Genomic DNA, 21,188 nt, shown 5'->3' with positions numbered 1-21,188 from the left:
TTTAATTGATCAATTACTTTCAATTTGTAATTATAGAGATAAATTGTTCAACAGGAAACTCATATAACAATATTAATTTATAGTATGTATATGTAATTGATCAGGATTTTAAGCAAATCAAATGACTCTTGATCAACCTTGATGGTTACTAGGGAAGTGCATGCAATTAGCCGCCTTTCCAGAGTTGGTGTGACTTGTTTACCGCATTAGTGTCAACCACCTGTCTCGGCTGTCTCTAGCTGTGTTGTGATTGAGTTTATTATTGCTTGTTTTGTTATTATTTATTTTGTTACTGTTGTGTTTGTTTTAAGTATGTGCAATGTGGGAGTGACGAGTGAGCGAACGACAGCTGTTAAAATGGGCGCGCCGGTTCCAGCTGTTTAAATGGGCGCGCCGGTAGCAGCTGGTAATATGGGCGGGCCAGTTCCAGCTGTTAAAATGGGCGGGCCAGTTCCAGCTGATAAAATGGGCGGGCCAGTTCCACCTGTTAAAATAGGCGCGGCGGTTCCAGCTGATAAAATGGGCGCGCTGGTTGCAGCTGTTAAAATGGGTGTGGCGGCTCAAAAATCATGAGATATTTTTTCCGATAGGTTTTGACCAAAAATATCTAAAATCGATAGGTGATTGAGAAAAAATACCTATCGAAATATCGATATTTTCACCGAAAAATATCGATAGTTCAAACTATCGATAGGAAAATTCCCATCACTATAATAATACGCGATACACAACAAAGCGAGCTAAACCGTGCCGTGAGTTTGAGTTCGCCGCGTTCTTTCGTTCTTTGCCAGTTGAAAATTTGAAATTAAGGACGACAAAATGATTTGCGCCTGCTGAATCTTAAATGTTAAAAAATTAGTAGGGCTGTTGACGTTGAGAGCATTATTTTCCACAGCTTTAGGGTTGAGTTAAGCCAGCAAAATTGACCTTGCGGTAGTGGTGTAAATTTTTTAAATTCTTCACATAAATTGCTGCAAAAAGGGATAATTTTGTTACAGATCGTCTTTGACGAAGTTTCTGAGCTCACCAATCGTTTCTTGAGGGTCGAATTAGGTGAAGTAGATATTTTTTCAGACCAAAAAAAGGTCGAGCGCGACGTGCGAACTTTTTTTTCCCGCCAAAACTATTTGCGAGAACTGAGCATGCGTCATAGCTGGTTTGATCACTTGCCTATACGAATGACTTCTTTGTCAGATCCAGCCAGCTCTCACGCATGCGCAGTCCTCACATTCATTTTGTTTTGGCGGGAAAAAAAGTTCTTATGTCGCGCTGCACTTTTTTAACGGAAAAAATGTCTACTTTACCTAAATCAACCCTCAGGAATCGATTGGCGTGCTCAGAAACGTCGTCAAAGACGGTCTTATTTTGTTATTCCTCAAACTAATCATAAAATTAGAAAAATTCCCATTGCAACCTGAACTTTTGTGATTTTTTCCTTCGATTCGAGGTTTAGATGGAGAAAAACATAGAAATCGACATCAGGAACGCTAAAACTTCGGATTAAATTCCCCATGAGGCCAAAAAAACACCCAATGACTCCTTATAATAAATATCCCTTTCAAAAGATCGTTAATAATTATTTACAACCGGTAAATGCTCGAAATGAGGTTGAAAAATGAAATTTGAAAATAGACCTAATGTTTGTGTATCCTAAAAACATGATTTTTAAGCCTTTTTCACTGCGATTATTTTGAAAACGTAAAATAAAATCAATGTATTATGTAACAATTAATTTTTCACGCGCTCCTTTGTCAATTTAATTTTTGGCCTTCGATTTATAGTGACTTTGACTCTGATTACTAATTTATTTCCCCTTAATTAGTTTCCAAATGGCGTTGAGTTTGTTCCTTTTGCACTTCTGGAAGCCGAGATAATCGAGTTTAAAGCAAATGATATTTATTTAACTTTTACTTTTTTATATAATTAATTCTTGCTAGAAGTATGAATTTATTATCTGACATTAAAAATTTAAAGATAAACCTTTGTTACATAATTCTTAAAAAATTACGTAGAAAATGTGGATTCTTTTAATCTTTGGTCGGTCGGAAAGGCTCTATTTGATCTTTGAATGACAATTTGTGTATGTTTGCCGCGTGGGTATTAATGCGTTTTGTGTTTATTCAATGCGAGTTGGGAGGAGATAAGTTTCGGAAATGCCCCCTCAAAGCTGAAAGCGAAGACAGCTCGCGCTCATCTGTATCTGTGCGGCGCTCGTCTTATTTTATTTCAGCCGCGAGAGGCAGCTAGCTCATCACTCGTCCGACGCAGCCTCCGCTCAGCAACATTCAGCAGACGGCCACCGACCGGTCCAGCCGCGCACCGCAGAAACAACAGTGAGTACCGAAATTTAATTAATAAAATTCATCCACTGAAATTTAATTAAACCATTAATTTAATTTTGTCTTTTTGGTTATTTTTTCTGGCTGCGATGGGATGTTTCTCTGCTTGATGGGGAGGGTTTCTTGTCTCTCGTGTTTACTTTTCCATTTCCAAGAGACTGACATGCAGCCGGCGCTGCGTATAAAAAATGGTTTTATGTGTGTTCGTCAAACACGAACGCACGCAATCTCGATGCAGCTTAGCAGACAGGAAAAGATGATGAGGGATGTTTTGTGTTCCGAAAAAAGAAGAAGATCCTCCGATCCTGCTCTCGGGGGGAGATGCGTGAAACGCCGCGCGGCTCGGGTTCCCCGTGCGAGCACGCAGCTCTCTCGAGAAATAAAATAAAAAATAAATCCCTTGAATTCACGCACTGACCTTCGGCTAATTTAACTTTGACCTGCGGAGTCAATGACAAAGCCCCTGCGCGCACGCCGCGATAACAAAAACTTGACCGAGTTTGGACGGCTTATTTTCGCCACTTGCGAATAATATAAGTATAATCGTCTCGATGTGCATATGGGGCAAACAAACCTATTAATCCAGATAAAGCAGAATCAGCAGCAGCAGCAGTGAGTGAGTTATTATTATTATAGCCTCTTCAAAAAAGAGAACGCGCGGCAATTAAAATACGGAGAATAGTGTCAGCTTAAATTTGCCTCATTTTTCGTTTGAAGGAAACAATTTGTGCTTCCAGAAAAGGGCAAATCCCCAATGTTTGGCCTCAATTTGTGCGTACGATGAGGCGATCTTTGAGTAATAAATTTTTGTTTTTATTTAAAATCAGCGGGGTCCAGATTTGCGATAAAATTAGTTCGCACTGCGCAGATGCAAGATGGCGTCTGAATGTGGAAAACAAAGAACTCTCGTTTGGATTGCTGTACGAGTGCCAATGAGTGTATTTTTACGATCCAAAAGACACAATTAGTTCAGAGTAATGCAAATTATGCGTCACAATTTTTACCAAAACTTGCTTCTTTTCACGTGACCGTTTTTTCTCCACCGGACGCCATACCTGCGCGTCACACCAATCTGTTTAGTAGAGTTTTTTTTTAATGTAAAACATACAAATTATTAAATAATTAATCTGAAACCAATTTCTTTGCTCTTTTAAAATGAATATTTGCTCCTTAATCTTTCAATTTGCTCATTTTGATGGTTTTAGGTGAGAATCTAACAAAACATTATTTTTATTTCCTTTTGAGTATCCCAGCTAATTTTTTTTATTAAAACACGGCCCCTGGCAATGTTTTGTCAAAAATACTTCCAAAATAATGGAAATTGTCTAGTATAATTCTAATTTGTGTGAAGTGAATTTAACCAGATGATAGAAAAAGCATTCCACTTTAAAAAAACTTGAATTTTTTATTTACTAAAATAATTTATTTTGTAAAAAAATAAAAAATTGTACAAAAAATCGTCAAAAACAGAATTTTTTGGATTGTATTAGGTAAAAACAGTGTTAATTTTCCTTTATTTATGATGATCTGAACTGAAATTTACCCATAATACGTTACTTGTACAAAAATTTAAATTTTCTTTCGTGGAATTGTTTAAAAAAATTGGGAAATTAGCCAAATAACAAAATTTGTCTGAAAAATGAGAATTTCAAGAATCGGAATTCGCAACAAATATTGAAATTTGTCCAAAAATTGGAATTTTTTAAACAATATACAATAAAAAATTGCAACTTGTCCGAACCAGGAAATGGGAAAGTTTGATATTTGTTCAAAACTAAATTTAAAAAAAATAACTCGTCTTAAATATAAAAATGCGTTCAATCAATGACTTAAAATAAGGTCAGCAGGTTTTCAATCTATAGAGTTTCATTTTATTGCTGATGTGCGTGATTTTGGACATTATTGTCCGTGAAATAAGCTTTAGGACAAACTAGCACACGCAAATGCAGAAAATTTAGAATTATTTTTCAATTGTTTTTTTTTGCAAATTCGAGTTAAAAAATGTTACTAAAAACGTTTAAGCGATTATTTTTCCTTCAAATTCCCCTCATTGATTCATTCCGCACATTTATTCACAATTTAAATCTGGCTTCGCTCAAGTAAAACGCAGATTCCACTTGAAACGATTTTAAAATCATCTTTTATCCTTCGATTGCTTTTGAAATGCTATTATTATTCTTTTTAGTTTACATTTCTTCATCTTTCAGTGAAGCAATATAATGGAAAGATCCTTCAGAGCGCGTTTACGCATCATTTTAGGAAAAAACCTTCTCGTTCTCGTCGCCAATATATGCATAATAAATAAACAAACTGCGCGCTTTTGATCTGTTTCAGACGCCGAGATAATGACTAACTTCTTGAGCCTAGTTTGTATATTGCTATTAGCCGCTTTCGCAAGCTTGACATGTGCTCAGCAGAGGAAAGAAATCACGTGAGTAATCCCTCAGATTCAGCAAATAATATTATTGCAAAATATTAAAATAAATAAATAATTTCAGCATCGACCAACTGGCCGAGGGAGTCCTGGCGTTGAATAAAGATCTCAGGGAAAACAGCAATCGGCTGGAGCGGCACGAGCTCAGGGAAAGACATCTGGGGGAACACTTAAAAAAGAGCATCGCCGGTTTGGACAAAATGCTGAAGCAGCAGCAAAATTCCATCGACATTTTGCGCAGTTCCGTCAGCGGCATTATCACCACGCTCAACCAGGTATTTTAATTATTTACCAAAATTAATAATTTTAAATCATTCTTTATTTTAGAGGGAAGAGCGGGATCGTGTCCAGATGCAGGACTTGAAAACCATCCTGGACGACGTGCGCGCGGAAATCAAAAAGGGAGGAGAGTCGAACGCGCCGAATGAGGAACTGCGGCAAATTCGCGAGCGCCTCGAGCAGCTCAGCGTCAACGAAGCAGGCGCCGGAGAGACCAATGACCTGGTCACGGCGGCCAAAATTCTGCAGGAGGCGGCCCAGAAGCTCGTCAGCGGAGAAACCAAGTTCGAGGAACACAACACCGCGTCCCAGACGCTTTTGGAAACTCTGAAAAGCGAGGTCGATAGGCTCAAGGTAAGAATTTTTTCTGCCATGTTTTATTTTAAATTTAATTGATCTATCATCGATTCCTGAGGTGGGATAAATGATTTTTCAGATCGAAAAATTGTTTGTAACGTGCGAATAGAAGGGAAAAGCGATAAAACGCATGTTATTTTAGCGCGCGCAACGCAAGAATTTTTTGGTCACTACTACGCATGCGTCACCTCTCTGACTCTGACGTCACAGCCATGCTTCCAAGCAGAGAGCAGGCGACGGCAGAGACATCTGCGCGTACCCTACAACAACAGTGAAACTCGCGCAGTTTGACCAGTCACGTGAGTGGAGGGGAGAAGCAAGAGAGATGCGCGCTTGCTCTCGGCCAATCAGATGGCTGGATTGTGTCACGTGACTGCTCTTGCTGGATATGCGCAGATGTCTCTGCCGTCGCCTGCTCTCTCTGCTTGGAAGCATGGTTGTGACGTCAGAGGGGAGACGCATGCGTAGTAGCGACCAAAGAATTCTTGAGTTGCGCGCGCCTCTCGCAAGTCACAAAATAAAATATTACTTAGACACTAAATCTAACAAAATTAAATGCAAATTCAGGACATCAAGGCCAAGAGCGAGTACGAAGCCGAGGACGAGACAACCTTGGGCATCGTCCTGGAGGCCGTGGAAGCGGCTCAGAAGATGATAACCGAAAACAAGTCCAACCAAACCGCCGGCCCCGACGTCTCCGTCCTGAAAGACGAGATTCTGGCCTCGAACGCTGCCGTTGCTGAAAAAATCGTCAAGCACATTGACGAGGCGCAAAAATCCACGGATCGGGAACTGGTTGGAGTTTCTGCGTTACTTTCTGACGTGAAGAACGACACAGCCAAGAGCGTGCGGTCGCTGAAGAATTTGGAGAAGGTGGCCGTGCAGACGGCGGACAGGGTCGAGGAGTCGCGAAAGACGATTGACCTCAGTGGACAACAGTCGCTCTACGAAATTCGAAAGAATGTCAAGGTATTTTCGGAGTTTCTGAGCTCCCCAATCTATTCCTGAGGGTTGAATTAGGTAAAATTGATGTTTTTTCCGTTAAAAAAGTCCAGCGCGACGTGCAAACTTTTTTCCCGCCAAAACAATTTGAATGCGAGAAGTGCGCATGCGTTAGAGCTGGTTGGATTTGTCAAAGAAGTCATTTGGTCTCTCTGTAAATGCTCAAACCAGCTCTCACGCATGCGCAGTTCTCGTAAAAACGTTCAAATTATTTTGGCGGGAAAAAAGTTCACACGTCGCGCTGGACTTTTTGGCCGGGAAAAACATCTACTTTACCTAATTCGACCCTCAGGAATTGATTGGTGGGCTCGGAAACTTCGTCAAAGACTGATTTTAGGACAAAAAATACAAAATATTAAATTAATCAATTTAAATTGCGAAGGCGAACATCGAGTACATGAACGAGACGATCCGGGAAAGCTTCGAGCAGATGTCGGCGCTGATTTTGGTCAACCAGACGAAAACCGTGCAGAACATGTCTTCGCACCTGGAGCACGAGATCAGCCAGGTGTGGCGGCAGATCGGCATCATGTACAGCCAATTGACGCAGTCGGTCAGCACGCTGGACAAACTGCAGAACCAGACCGAGACGTACGTCAACGGCAGCCTCACCACCATGGACTCGATGAGCGGAAAGGTCGGACAGCTCAGGGGCAGCATGACTGAGGTCGACGGAAACCTCAACTATTTGCTCGGCAAGATCGCACTCGTCACTAATGAATTCAACATGATCAAAGTAAGCCGCTTTTATTTTGATTAATTTTTTTTTAAACTGTCAGATAATGTCAATTTAATACTTTTTTAAAATATATTCGACAACAAGGTAGCCGACGGGCGCTTCGCGACTACCTTAAGCGCTTTGACTGAAATTTTTAAGAAATTTTCCCTATCGAATCTATGAATTTAACATTTTTACGTGTTTGGCATTTTTTATTGCTGCTATTGTCTAAAAAATCGCAACCAAAACTAATATTACTTAGGAATAAAAATGTTTCGACCTAAAAATATCCAAAAATTCCTAAAACTGGAACTCGGAAAAATATTTCCATGATTTTTGAGCTGATTTAGACAGCTGTTATTATTTTTCCAATGAGAGAAATTTTAAAATGAACACAATAAATGTTTCAGCGCGAACTGGGAGTTGCTCTTGCGCAGGCCAGATCGGACTTCGCCAAGTTGCACAGCGCTGCCGAGGGCAAGCAGCCCATTTTGGATCCCATAGACGACAATTTAGTATCGAAGAAGTAAAAATATAATATAATATGCATTACGAAGAAGTCATAAGAAACGTTTTATACAATTATTTTAAAAACAGGTTTAAATTAATTTTAAAGATTTTCTGAAGGAAACTTATTAATATTGTAATTTTGCTATGAAAATAAATATTAATATTTGATAGCTTTACTTTCAAGCATTTTATTGGTAGTTAAAATACATGATTTAATAATGCAGTACAAAATAATATTAAATAAAACAAGAATATAATGATTGTCGGCATCATTGGTGCAAAAGGCAGCAAATATTCACAGTGGTACATAATTAACTTATTAGGCAGAAGGGGTGTGGCGTGTACAGATACATATTTCGATCGTTCGATTCAATGAGAATGGACGGAGGATTATAATAATAATAATTATTATTATTTTAGAACCGCAGGGCACGCAATCCGTAAATTCATGCAAGGCTATCACACACTAATTGAAAACAGTCTGAGGCGCTCTTTGATAAATATATATTTTATTTTTTATTATTTTCATATCTCATTCATTCACTTGCTAAAACACCTGTCCGAATCCGAACCCTGCAGCAAAATCTCAGCTTTAAGTAAGACGTAGGATATAGAATCATCACAAATATCATGCAATTCACTTTTGCTTCTTTCTTTTTTTATTCACATTTTATATATACCGTGGGTAAAAGGCGATAAAATATATTGTTTAGAATTTACTCGAAGAGATAAAAGTAGCGTAGTGGAGATGTGTATATTTTCACTTGGGACATACAATGGCGGGAGCAGTGCGTGAACAGACGATTGTGCCCGGTAAAAATATGTGTGTGTGTGTGTGAGTGTGTGTGTGTGTGCAGCTGCCTCTAGAAGTGAGAGGTAATCGAGGGCAGTACAGTACATCGTATTATTGTCTACGGATCTTAAAAGAGATACGCGCGCGGCCTCGCAAAATTCGCGGATATAATTTTTGGCGCCAAAAGAACGCTATAAAAATGACTTTTGTTCATTTTTAGATACCAATGAAGGCGGTAGACTGACGGAGCAGTTGTTCTATCGATTTTTAATCGCAAAATTGCATTAAAACTTGATTTAATTGCGAATAAAAACAAACACGCAGTAAGAATTTTTAACTTGACGCTGATTGGCTGACGAACGCGCACGTTAACATCTCCCGCGCAATTCTCAACATTTTAGCGCTGTTGCTAGGCAACCGCTGGGACTTTTACATGCGTTTCGCGTCAGCCAATCAGCGTTGAGGATTCTTCTGGCAGAGAATTCTTGCTGATTTCTTTGATATGCGTGTTTTAATCTATTGACCAACTCTTGAGACAAAAAATGATCCTTTTTACACTCATTGATAAGTAATCAGCGAGAGGAATTAATTTAAAGAGCCGATCTATCGATTTATCCTAGCAGAAATAACACATTCAAATTGTGCTATATTTCAAAAATTCTCAACTTGAAGAATTCTCGACGCTGATTGGCTGACGAACGCGCACGTCAGTACTTCCCGCGCAATTCTCAACACTTTAGCGTTGTTGCTAGGCAACCGCTGGAACTTTTTACATGCGTTTCGCGTCAGCCAATCAGCGTTGAGGATTCTTCTGGCAGAGAATTCTTGCAGATTTCTTAGATTTGCGTGTTTTTAAACGATAGACCAATATTTAAGACACAAAATAATCCGTGTTCCACTCATTAGTAAGTGATCTGCGAAAGGAATTTATCTAAAAGAGCTGGTCTATCGATTTATTCTAGTGGAAACACATTCAAATTGTGCTGAAATTAAAAAATTTTCAACGCTGATTGGCTGTTCCCAACCCGAATTGTTGCTAGGCAACCATGCATATTTGGTCAGCCAATCAGCATCCAGGATTCTTCCAGCTAAGAATTCTTGCTGCCTTTCTCTTTAATTAACGTGTTTTCATCATTATTTGTAAAATTTTATCACGATTCTGCGATTACCAATGGTTAGACAAAACCTCTTTAGACACTTAACCCTATAATTTCAATCAGCGAATTTTTAGAGGCCGCTAAAATTCCTGTTTTTAAAACTCAATTCTAATTCGTAAAACTGTGATATGCTTTACATCAACAACGTGTTATTGCACTAATAACAACTGGTCTTTGTGGTGAAAATTTCGACTTTGAACACAAAAATCTTGCACAGCTGACGCGTCGTTCGTTTCCGAGTCCATTTTTATATAATTTTTTTGTTTGTTTATCAGTCGTAAAAAGAACCTTCCAAAGTTAAAAGAGACTACTCAACGGCGAATCCGCACGTTTCTTCTACAGCCTGGGTCAGCTTCTCGTACATCTTTTGATACGACGGGTAAGCAGGGATGTCGATCCGGTTGAAGCACGTGTGTGCTTTCGGCAAGTTCTCCGTCGGAGCGTCGATCACATGTATGGTGAAAAGGCGAGGACCAGCGGCACCGGTCGATCCTGAGAAAAAAAATTATAAAATGATGTTTAATTTAATTTTAAACCCAATTAAGGGGCGAAGGACCAAATGAGAATTGTTTCTTGTTACCTTGCAACGCTTTGAAGCCTTGCAGCGGCACTCTGGAGCTGCCGGTGACAAACTGGAGGAGGCGGGCGCGCATCTCGGCGCTGTAGATCTCGACAATTTGCCAGAACCACTTGACGACCGGCGTGTCCGGCGTGCAGTGCTTGAGCCGCGTGTTCTGCTTCCAGTCCTCGACGTCGATGCTGCCCAGCCCGCCGATCACGAGTTCCAGCTCGTGTTCCTCGAACGGCCGCAGCATCGCGTTCGGCACCAGCTCCGAAAATCCGTTGCGCAGCGCCGCGAACTGCTGCTCGATCCCTCGCGTGAACCGGTAGTTAACATATAACCTGGATAAAATCAAATTAAATTAAATTTAAATTCATTACACATTGAAAATGCATTTTTTTTGGTTATACATGAGGGATTTTTTTTTTAAATTGTTCCAATCGATTGACACATTTAAATTTTAAATAACTAAATTAAATTAGACTCACCCAACGTATTCAAACTTGTTCTCTTCGGTGACTGGAATATCTTTGCCGCCAGGCTTCAACTCATGGACCTTCAATGCGCCGAAGCTGTTGTGCTCCACCGAGAAGGTCGTGTCGATCACGTTGGAAATGTTATTAGCCCTGACGAGGAAAAGGTTAGGGGCGCTTCTAATTGGGTTTAAATTAACAAGAACTCACAGCATCCAGACGAGGCTCCTGTGCAGCTCGGGATCGACGTCTTCGATGTCGTCCAGGCTGATGGGCTTGTTCAGCAACATCCGGTAGAAGGTCATGGTGAAGCTGGCGTCGATGTAGTGCCCGTGAAAAACAGCGATTCCGATCACGCGGCCCACAAAGTGGAAATAGGATATGTGCTCCTGTACGAAAGAGAAAATTATTATTCCAACACTCCGATTAAATTAAATTTAAGACTGACCGGGTTGATGTGGCTGTCGGCGTTGATCTGCAGCGTGTAGTTATCGTCTCCTGAGTATTGGAAGAGGCCGTACTGCGGGTTGAGCATCTCGTGCGACAGCAAATAAAGCCACTCGCGAGCCACGCCGCCGTAGTCCAGCCCTTCCTCGTTGCGGAACTTAACCATAAGTCTTTTGCGCATATCTTTCGGACGCATTTTCATCACAAGCCGGTAAGACTCCTAGAAAAAGATTAGAAAATTGCAGAAAACAAATTACAAACCAGAAATTTGGCTTTTAAAGCAAAGAAAAAAATTAAATTGACGATTTTAACGATTTACGAGACTTCACAATGGACCAAAAACGTTCAAAATACAATTAATATGAATTTCGGTTCATAAACAGTGTTTGAAGAGACAAATCGAGCGGCGGGTCCTTCCGACAAACGCTCGAATTTTCCTTTAAATTAATTTCAAGGCATTCGTACCTCGAAAAAATCCTTCCTGGAGATTTCTAGTCTGCAATGTCCAGTCTGAGGTTGTAAGGCATGCAGTTCTGCTCTAAGGCACTTGAGTTTGGCTACTAAATCTCTTCGGTACTTGGGCAGGCTCTCACTGGTGTCCAACAGCAAATCCTTCGGCTCCTTGGTGATCCCGCTGGGAACCCCCGTGGGTCCCGAGGGAGAGGAAATCGTGATTTCCCGGTCGTTAGGCGACGAGTTCGACGACCGCGGCGGGACCGCGGGGGGCGTGTGGCCCGCGGGAGGGGGCTGGATCGTCGGACTACTCGAGGGCGGGTTTCCGTTGACGGTGGGCGAAGCGCCAGTCGGACCTTGGTGCCTGAAATTGCACAACAATTTGTTTTAAAATTAAATAGTGATGAACTAATTATTGTTTTCAAGAAATTCCACTTTTAAACTAAAAAAATTTAATTTCGTAATTTTTCAAACTCAAAATCTAGGGTTGTAAGCATCAGAATTGTAAAAACTACCCACAGTTTGACTCGTCTCGGCCTTCCCTGACCAGCTGAAGGGTTTAGAGGGGCTTACCATCCACCCTTAAATTTCTACACTCCATGAACCTCCTCGGAAAAATTAAAAAATGGATCAACTCACGTGACGATCCTCTGGATGACGGAGGTGTTGAGTCTGGGGTCCGTGAACTGGGTGGTGCGGTTGTTGTGGTCGACGAAGTAGACGCGTCCCGACGACGTCTGGCGCATCTCCCAGCCCGGAGGGAGGGCGCCCAGGTCGGGCAGGTTGGAGCCGGCCAACTCGCGAGGGATGCGCGGGTCGTGCCAGGTGCTGACGCCCGTCGGGATGTGGTAGAAGTAGACCTGGCCCTGCTGGGTCGTTCGCATTTCTGGAAACAGCAACGACAGGTGCCTCATTAGTGCTCCAACAGACTGCTGAGGACAGACTAGTGCCGAAATCGCGCTTGACGCAACCGCAATAATAAATATGTGCCGCCAAAATAATGTTGCGCCAAATGAGCGAGCGAACGAGCGACACCTTGATGCAACGAGCCTCGCGATGTGGACCAACCAGCGGGTATAAATAATTTTCTCAAATAATAATTAGCTGGATACGCACCGACGGACGGAGTCGGCCAAAAACGAAAGCAAGGAAAGATCGGCTGTCTTAATCGAAATCGCCGGGATATTTTTGGATTTCTCTTCCAGTGGGGCAAATTATATTTTATTTCTCAGTTGTTTCTATTAAAACAAGCCATAAATTCCCAGAATTTGGGTAAAAAATTGCAAAAATCAGGTTTTTCTTCGTTCAAAAATTAATTTTAAAAATTTAATTAGTTAATCTAAAAATTTTTATTAAAAAATACGTGTAAAAATAGGATAATTTATTTTCTGAAAGCTTAGTTTTCTTTTATCCTGCGCTAAAATCTTTTTAAGTGTAGGACAAAAATTTAAAATTGTTTTGACCCCGATTTAAATTTTTTAGGCACTTCAGGGAGATTCCTGAGCGCCCTGGTACCTTCAAAAGGGTCATATTGCACATATTCTTTAAGGTCTCGACCTGGCCATTCCAAAGGTGTGCAAAACTTTGAGATCAAACCAATACAGAGCATGTCAGATCTCGTTAAAGTGGCAACAAAATGGAATTTCCCAATGTTATCGATCGTTCCGAGGGCTACCCTGACGCCAGGGTTCAATTTTTTACTAGTTTTGATTGTCTAAATTGACCTCAAGGGTAAAAACAAACCAGTTCTGAGGGTAAAAATACACCTGTAGGGCAATTTCGATTTTATGCCTATTCGTCAGAGATACAAAATTCCCAATTTTCAACTTTTTTACCTTCTCCGTGTGCAGAACACTGCAGATTTTCCTCCCTAAACAATTTCTAGGAATCTTACTAACACTTGGGGCTGTATATTTTCCCAAACTTTGGCCCTTTTCAAGTAAAATTAAATTTGCAATTAATAAAAATAGGCATCGTTTGGCGTTAGGTTTTCAAATTTCCAGAAAATTAAATTTTTATCGATGATCAAAAATATCAACTCATCATAATTTAAAAATGTCTCACTTTTTTGGTGCAGAATGCGACCTTTTCATAGTTAAATTCGAAAAAACCTAAAACTGCCTGTTTTACCGGCTGGATTTCTTCGCAAAAAAACCAGAGGTGCATTTCTTATGATTATTAGTCCCTTTTGATTTAAATTTGAGCGATTTTCCTTAATAGCCAGCGTCAGCAGTCGCGCTGCACATCTGGCTGATTGATTTGAAGACTCAATTAACTCACCATATCCTTCCGGCAGATCTGCCGGCTGCACCAACTGGGCGCGGGGCTGATTCCGATGTCTGGGACCTCTTCTTCTCGCCGTGTTATTTCTACTCCTAGGCTCGTTTGTAGTGTCTTCCCGCGCATTTCCATTCCGCCTCTCTCTGAAAAACGACGAAATTTTAGTATTTAGAGCGGAAAATTTCTGGCTTTTTAATAAATGAAATTTTTATTTAACACCAAGAGGCGATTTCAGACTCGATTCTGTCACTGTGCATTTTTTTTTTGAAGAGCTGAAAACCAAAAGCGGTTAAACCAATCGCCGTAAAATCGTGAAAACCACAATTTTTTTAAATAAAAAATATTTTCCGACGTTTCTACGGCGAATGGCTGGACCGATTTTGGTTTCCAGCACGTCTAAAGAAATAATTCTAGAAGCAGAATGCACTGCAGCAGGATTTAGTCTCAAATAACAATCAAAAGAAACCACTGGCGCCATATTGAACACTAACGGCTTATACAACTGGCGAATTTAATTAAAAAACGGAGCAAATTCTTTTTCAGACAACTCCCTAAAACTGCAGTATAATAATGGGCGTGGGTGGCAGTGGCACGGCGATAATAATTATTATCGTTTCCACTGAATGGATTTAACAGAAAAAAAACAGGTCGAGTACCTGGTGCTGCCGGATCTGGTGTCGCGGTTGGGAGTGGCGGCGTTGTCGTTGTTGGTGCTGCTGCCGTTGTTGTCGGTGGTGGGAATGACGTTGCTCTGCGGCCTGAGCGGCCTGCCCCACTGGGTGGTGCGCGTGTTGTGGTTGACGTAGTAGAGGCGGCCGCTCTGCGTGCGCCGCTCCTCCCAGCCCTGCGGCAACGCGCTCGGGCAGCTGATGTCGCCCAGCTGGTCCACCACAGCGTTGTGGCTCACGCCTTGCAACGTGCTGTTCAGGTCGCGCGACAGCAGCGAGATCACGATCTGCCCCTTGACAGGCTCAGGGTCGTCCTGGTTCGCCTTGCACAGGTCCAGCCGCTGGTAGCCGGTGTCCTTTAGCCGCTGGATTGCGTTCGACATTATTCGCACGCAGCCTAAAAAGCCGCTTCCCTGCTTTTTGTGGATTTTGCGGTTGTTCCACACGCTGATTGTTATGTCGTCCGACTTGCCCAAATATCTGAAATAGGAATTTTAAATAGTTTACAAAGGGAATTGGATAAAATGATAATTCTTCTGCAAATTAAGGCGAATACGAATACTAGGTTTAAATACCAAGAATATACTTTGGCGCGCAACGCAAGAATTTTTTGGTTGCTTCGGCGCATGCGATCTGACGTCACAGCCAGCAGAGAGAGCAGGCGACGGCAGAGACATCTGCGCATATATCCAGCAGTCTAAGCAGTCACGTGACTCAATCCCGGCATCTCATTGGCTTAGAGCAGGCACGCGAATTTCCTGCTTCTCCCTCTTCTTGCAATACCCCCACTCCGAGAAGCGTGACATGCGCAGCAGAGTGCGCGCCTGCTCTTGGCCAATGAGATTGCGGGATTGAGTCACGTGACTGCTTTATATCCACTTCTAATGCTCAGCTTGCGCAGATGTCTCTGCCGTCGCCTCTTCCAGCTGTGCTTCGTCGGCAGCTGTGACGTCTTAGTGGCGACGCATGCGCAGTAGCTACCAAAAGATTCTTGCGTTCTGCGCGCTAAAGCAGCGTGCGTTTAGCTTTTCCTCTCTGCTAACACGTCACAAAACGTTTTTCGATCGATTGGGAGAAACAAAAATATGGTTTTTAAAATTTATTTTAATCTTAAAAAAGGGAAAGATAAAAATTTAACCCAATTTTCCAATCAGTAACCAGAGAACATATTTTAAAATCTAATTTTTTATATTTTTAAGTTTTTAAAGTTCTTCTCATAGTAGTTTTCAATCAAATTTACTCTGTCTTATCAGTGATTTAGCTAAAACTTTGACTGCAGACGGGATATGAGACAAAAAATTGATAAAATTGAAGTCAAGGTCAAGAGAAGGACTGTTCAAATTCAATAAATAACAATTAAAAATACAGCAAACTTATTGCTGCTTGAAGGAGAAAAACAAAAATGAAAAAATACCTTTGGGCGATTCTTGAGCATGAAATTGAAAAATATTTCAGGTTACGAGCTTTGAAAAAATAATATTTGAATAGTTAGGCAGGTTTAAAAATTAAATTTCCAGCTAATCACTTATGTCACCTTCAAATTGTTTTAAATAAATGTCTACGGACATTTGTTTTTAATTTTTCTCAAAGTCAATGAGACATCTGATAAAAATTCATAACAAAATCTGAGTCAGAAAATTCTAAATACGATAAAAGGCACAAATTGAATTACGATGAGGCCTCAAACTTTGATTAGACTCAATTTCAAAGGCCTCAAAAACATTGTAATGCGTGCGAGTTGAGCGAGAGTCTTGAGCAATAATTTACACCGAGTGACTAATAAAGACGGAGAGCCGGCGATAAACGTTTCCTGCCGACACGAAAAATGTAGTACGTGCTCGAAGAATGCAAGCAAAGCTTCCGACTCGTCGTTTCCAACTTAAAATCGCTCAACGGGAAGCATTTTAAAAGCACCATTTCGCCCCCCGCGGGTGGCACTTACAAATCTGGGACCGCAATCCGATTAAGCCTATCGTGTTACTCCCCAGCTTCTTGCACAACACCTTTTTAAAGTTCCGAAATAGGGGCAGAAATAATGTTTTCGGCTTGAATGAACACGGGAATTTATAATTGAGCTGTTTTTAAATTCTTTGTTATTTCGTAAAGGCTGGATGTTTATAAAATTATTGACTTAAAATCAAAAGAAGCCGCTTGTATTCCGTTATTGTGACATTTTTGTCGGTGGAATCTTTTATCTTCGATAAAAACATCGAATTTATAAATAAAATAAGGGGGAAAATATTTTTTTCACTATTTCAAACGGTAAAAATCCAATTTTTCGTCGAATGAGAGCCGTGAAAATTTTCGGTGAGGGCTGAAAAGACGGAAATAATATATTATCAATATTTACAAGTCGTAGTGCTGGTTCCATTTTGGGTCGAGTGTGGCTTTGCAAGCCTCCGTGCTGTGACACTGTCCAGAGCCATCGACGCTTATTTTGGCGAACGGGTCGGGCAAACCTGAAACACGGCCGACATTTAGAAATCGCAAGAGAAAAATAGCCGGTGCAACAAACAAAACTCACGGAAGAGATCTTGCCTGGCCAGACTTCTCGCGCACATAACTGCAACACAAAATACAAAATTTAATCATCAATTAGTATTCACGGCAGCGTGCATTGTTCACGCTCGCGCGCCCGCGCGCTCGCTTCCCGCATAAATTACGCGAAATCGGACGAAAGTTGCCAAATGGCATTGTTTTCGATTTCGATCCGTGGCGTATTAGGATTAGGCCGCCGCCGCCGCCAGCAGAACAGCAGAAGTCGCAGCTTTATTGTTATTCGAGGTCAAGGTTTGCGCCGAGCCGGCAAACACGAGGGGCACAACCCCGCGGAATCCGAGACGGATCCCCTTTGAACCGTGCAATCAGCCAGACGCTCCGAGCAAGGAGGAAAATTACTCACTGCATGCATGAATGTTGCTCATCATTTTAAATATAAAAGTGAAGGACTTGACTCACAAGGAGGACGCAATCTCTTAGTAATCCGAAAAATATGGGAGAAGAAAATAATTTCTCAGAATATGCAAAAAAATTGTTAATTTGATTAGCTCTCCATTTGGAAATTCGTTAATTTATTAATTTATTTTCATTTTTTTATGAAGAAAAAATTGAAAAAATGTTCCTGAGGTTCAAAACCGAATTCACAGTGAATTCTCAACAAAAGTTCGGTGAAAATCCACCGACCGAGAATTTCTGAGTTCCTTAATTTCATCAAATCTGCTAATTGCAGTCGTTGTATCCATTTTTTTCACAAGGTCAGGTATTTGACAAAAAAATTTGTGAAAATTTGCCGCCTCAGAAACTTCCCACGCGAAAGAATTCCTTGGACCTCTGTCGCTTGGCATTTGAAATGCATTGATTTCGAAGAACCGTCAATATTAATTTTCTTAGAGGCATATTTTTCGTGAATAAATCAATTTAAACCAAGGTGGAGAGTTCCACCACCAAGAATTTTACTCTTTTCTCATTCATTTTCATGATTTTAATTCAATTAGTGCTAATCCTTTAGTATTTAATTCGAATAAAAGTCGTTAAGTTGAAAATTCTTTGGGGATTCCGTATCAATCAGCTGATAATTCGGCACAAGAACACCGCCAACCAATCAGAGAACGGAGCCAACAATCTGATTGGCTCACAGCAAGCCAGGCGCCAAGGCGAGACAGCAGCGCCACAGTGACAGCTGACTTGACTCGCTTGCGCTGGCTGCCGCTGTGTCGCTGCCGACTCGATCTGTCAGCTGGTTTGCTGGTCTTCTGATTGGTCGCCGAAATTCTTGTGTTATTTTTCGCTAGTTTTCCACCAAAATGACGGTTTTTTATTCAATTCAGCCGAATTTTCTACGAATTCTCAAGAGAATCAATTTTTGTATCCGTTTTTAAAGATCCCAGCTCTCCTTACACGAGTTTGTGTTCCCTTTCTTTTGTAGAATTGACAGACGCGACGCAACGGTACATGGAAATCTAATATTCTAGTTGATAATGGCGTTTACAAAAGAGCGGCCGAACGAACGGCGACGAACGCCCGTATGGCATCGCGGATTTGTCTCGGTCGTGCGTAATGTAAACTCGACTCGTGCCGTCAGTTGGTGCGGTGTGCGTTGCCCTCCGTCTCGACAAGTCGACACGGGAAGCCAGAGGACACCTGGCACCGACTGACAGCCCCCCAGCGTGCGGCACCTGACGCCAAAGAAAAAGCTGAAAAAGAGGAAAAACCGTCCACCCCCGCCGGGGTCGCGAATCGCAAGGCTTGGTTCAGCTTTTCGCCGTTCCAAATTATTATTATTTAATGACAAATTCAATTAGACGGTCATTTAAATCCAATTTTCATTCCTTCGCGGATTTCTCCTTTAATTAGAATTCGAGTCCGAGTCAGATTGAAGCCTCACTCGGAGATACTCATATCTAACGAACAGGAAATGGCCAGTAACGAAATAATGAGTCATCATTGGCTGAGAACTGAGAAATTCCTCCTAGTTATGGAAATTTTCGGTGTGAAAAGACCGAGTCGAGTCTCGAGCATGACGATTATTCTCGGTGAAAGTGCAACTGTATTTCTAAAACCCTAAAAAACTGCACTTTGCCTGTGATTTTATTATTTAGAGCATGAAATAAATTATTTTTTAATTAGACAAATTTATTTAAGACATTTAAAGAGACATAAAAATTGTTCTAAACTGGTATTTCAGTGGATTAAAGCTTGCTTTTCATCTTCTCAGACAAGACAATGAGAAAATATATTCTGTCACTTTCATTTTTCGCCATTGTTTCTAAATACAGCGATAAAAAAGTGATTCTTGAATAACTGACACTTCCGCTGATTCCATAAAAGCGTTTTAAACACGCTATAAAAATAAAAGTCGTCTGTTGAGCTAGAAAGCACCGCTGGAATGTCAGTTTAGAAAAAAAACTGCACATTAATTGGGAAAGAATACATTTTTCAGGTTGCCAATTATATTTTTAAGCTGCAAATTTGCAATTAAATTGGAAAATCAACAGAAGGAAAATTAAACTCTTAATTTTGGATAGAGAAATCGATTTCAAGAAAAAAACACATGTTTCGAGAAATTGGACAATATCTAAAATTGATTGCCCTCGGATTAAAGTGTCTCATTGAGTTATTTCTGTCGCAATACAAGATTCCGGAAGATTTCCAAATAAAAATAACATTATGACAAACCGAACAAAATCGCGATTAAAAAAAACATCCGATTTGATTGAATTTACTTTCAATTGAGTGATTTCTTACCTGAAATGTCACAATTTTTACGGAAAAGGTGACTGACGTAACGCGACCTGGCCGTTTCCCAGGGGCCTGGCAGGGTCGTCGCCCCACCCGCACCGCCGCCGCGCTCATTTCCCGATTTCGCAACAACCACGACTGCTTCTTAATTGTTAACAATGTCCCGCGAGTCACATCCTCGATGGCAATAGCAAATTGTTAAATGGCCATTACGGTCTAGGTCTAGGGAGCAGAATTAACGAGGATGCCAATAACATCATTTAAAATAATTTAAAATGACTTTTGGAAGGAAAAAATTATTTTTAGACGGTTTTTGGGCAGAATTCACAACAATTTTTGGCCAAAAATATTTTAAAATACTTTTAAAATGAATTTACGAAGGAAAAAATTAATTTTAGACGGTTTTCAGGCAAAATTCACAAGAATTTTTGGCCAGAAAATATTTAAAATCAATTTAAAATGACTTTATGAAGTGAAAATATTATTTTTAGACGGTTTTCGGGCAGAATTTACAAGAAATTTCAACTACAAAATATTTAAAAAGACTTTTGGAAGGCAAAAAAATTAATTTTAGACAGTTTAAAGGTAAAATTCACAAGAATTTTTGGCTAAAAATATTTAAGAATAATTTAAAATGACTTTATGAAGGGAAAAAATTAATTTTAGACGGTTTTCAGGCAGAATTCACGAGAATTTTAAGCTAAAAAATATTTAAAAATACTTTTGGAAGGGAAAAAATTAATTTTAGACGGTTTTCGAGCAAAATTCACAAGAATTTTTGGACAAATATGTATTAAAATAATTAAAAAACCACCCTTTATTTAAAATTAACACCCTGCAAATTGCGCAGCAGGGAACCAACAGGCCATTTAAACGCAAAATTAATGCAAAAAGCATCTTTCGCACTCGAGTGAGCAGTCGGCCGTGTTGTATTATTTTTTTTTTTAATAATAATTCTCCTTCCAATTTGCGACACCCAAGCAGACGCTCGGCAGGAATTCGCTGCAAATACAATTTCCGGCCAGTGATATTTCCTGCAGCCCGCAGAAAAGTCGGGAGCGTAGGCGAGGAGTGCCCCGAGACCGAGAGGATGCTGTTGCACCGCTTCCTGTGATGCCAGCCACCGATTCATGCACATACACACACACTGGTAGCCATGTTGGTTACGGAACAACAAAGCAGTCGTCTCACTTTCACGCGTTTCGACCGCCGATTTCGGCCCCGTCGCGGTCCGTCCGCCCGACGGCGAGCGCGCCCCGACAATTCACTTACGTGTCACGCGGATCTTCGTGGTCCCGTTGCGTCTGGACCCTCCCGAAGTTGACATTTTGCCACAGCCGCGAGCGGCCACTAATCACATCACGTTGGGAATTCAAACTCTACTGACGACGACGACGACTAGACGGTGGCCAAAAAACACAGTAACAGTACTCACGCAAACGCAAACAATGAAAAAGTTCTCGCGATGCGGGAGACAG

The 21,188-nt window shown here is 40.9% G+C and overlaps 2 protein-coding genes across 2 annotated transcripts; one reads left to right on the top strand and one right to left on the bottom strand.

Moving 5' to 3' along the window:
- Positions 1-4,608: 4,608 nt before the first annotated feature.
- On the top strand, positions 4,609-7,815 carry LOC135945435 (kinesin-1 heavy chain). Its single transcript, XM_065493123.1, has 6 exons — positions 4,609-4,770; positions 4,838-5,048; positions 5,101-5,406; positions 5,977-6,378; positions 6,794-7,147; positions 7,540-7,815. Exons 1-6 carry the CDS (start codon positions 4,685-4,687, stop codon positions 7,657-7,659), a joined length of 1,479 nt encoding a protein of 492 aa, XP_065349195.1. The 5' UTR covers positions 4,609-4,684; the 3' UTR covers positions 7,660-7,815.
- Positions 7,803-21,126, bottom strand: Smurf (SMAD specific E3 ubiquitin protein ligase). The gene is made up of 12 exons (XM_065493122.1): positions 20,983-21,126; positions 16,997-17,035; positions 16,823-16,931; positions 14,461-14,952; positions 13,805-13,947; positions 12,164-12,410; positions 11,537-11,888; positions 11,073-11,291; positions 10,835-11,013; positions 10,640-10,777; positions 10,170-10,492; positions 7,803-10,081 (listed from the first exon to the last, which is right to left on the bottom strand). The coding sequence occupies exons 1-12, from the start codon at positions 21,035-21,037 to the stop codon at positions 9,897-9,899; spliced, it is 2,481 nt and encodes an 826-aa protein (XP_065349194.1). The 5' UTR covers positions 21,038-21,126; the 3' UTR covers positions 7,803-9,896.
- Positions 21,127-21,188: the final 62 nt, after the last annotated feature.

The sequence above is a fragment of the Cloeon dipterum genome, chromosome X (genome assembly GCF_949628265.1).
Source record: "Cloeon dipterum chromosome X, ieCloDipt1.1, whole genome shotgun sequence".
NCBI lineage: Eukaryota > Metazoa > Arthropoda > Insecta > Ephemeroptera > Baetidae > Cloeon > Cloeon dipterum.
Note: the sequence above shows the minus strand (reverse complement) of the source record. Positions and strands in the feature narration are given on the sequence as shown.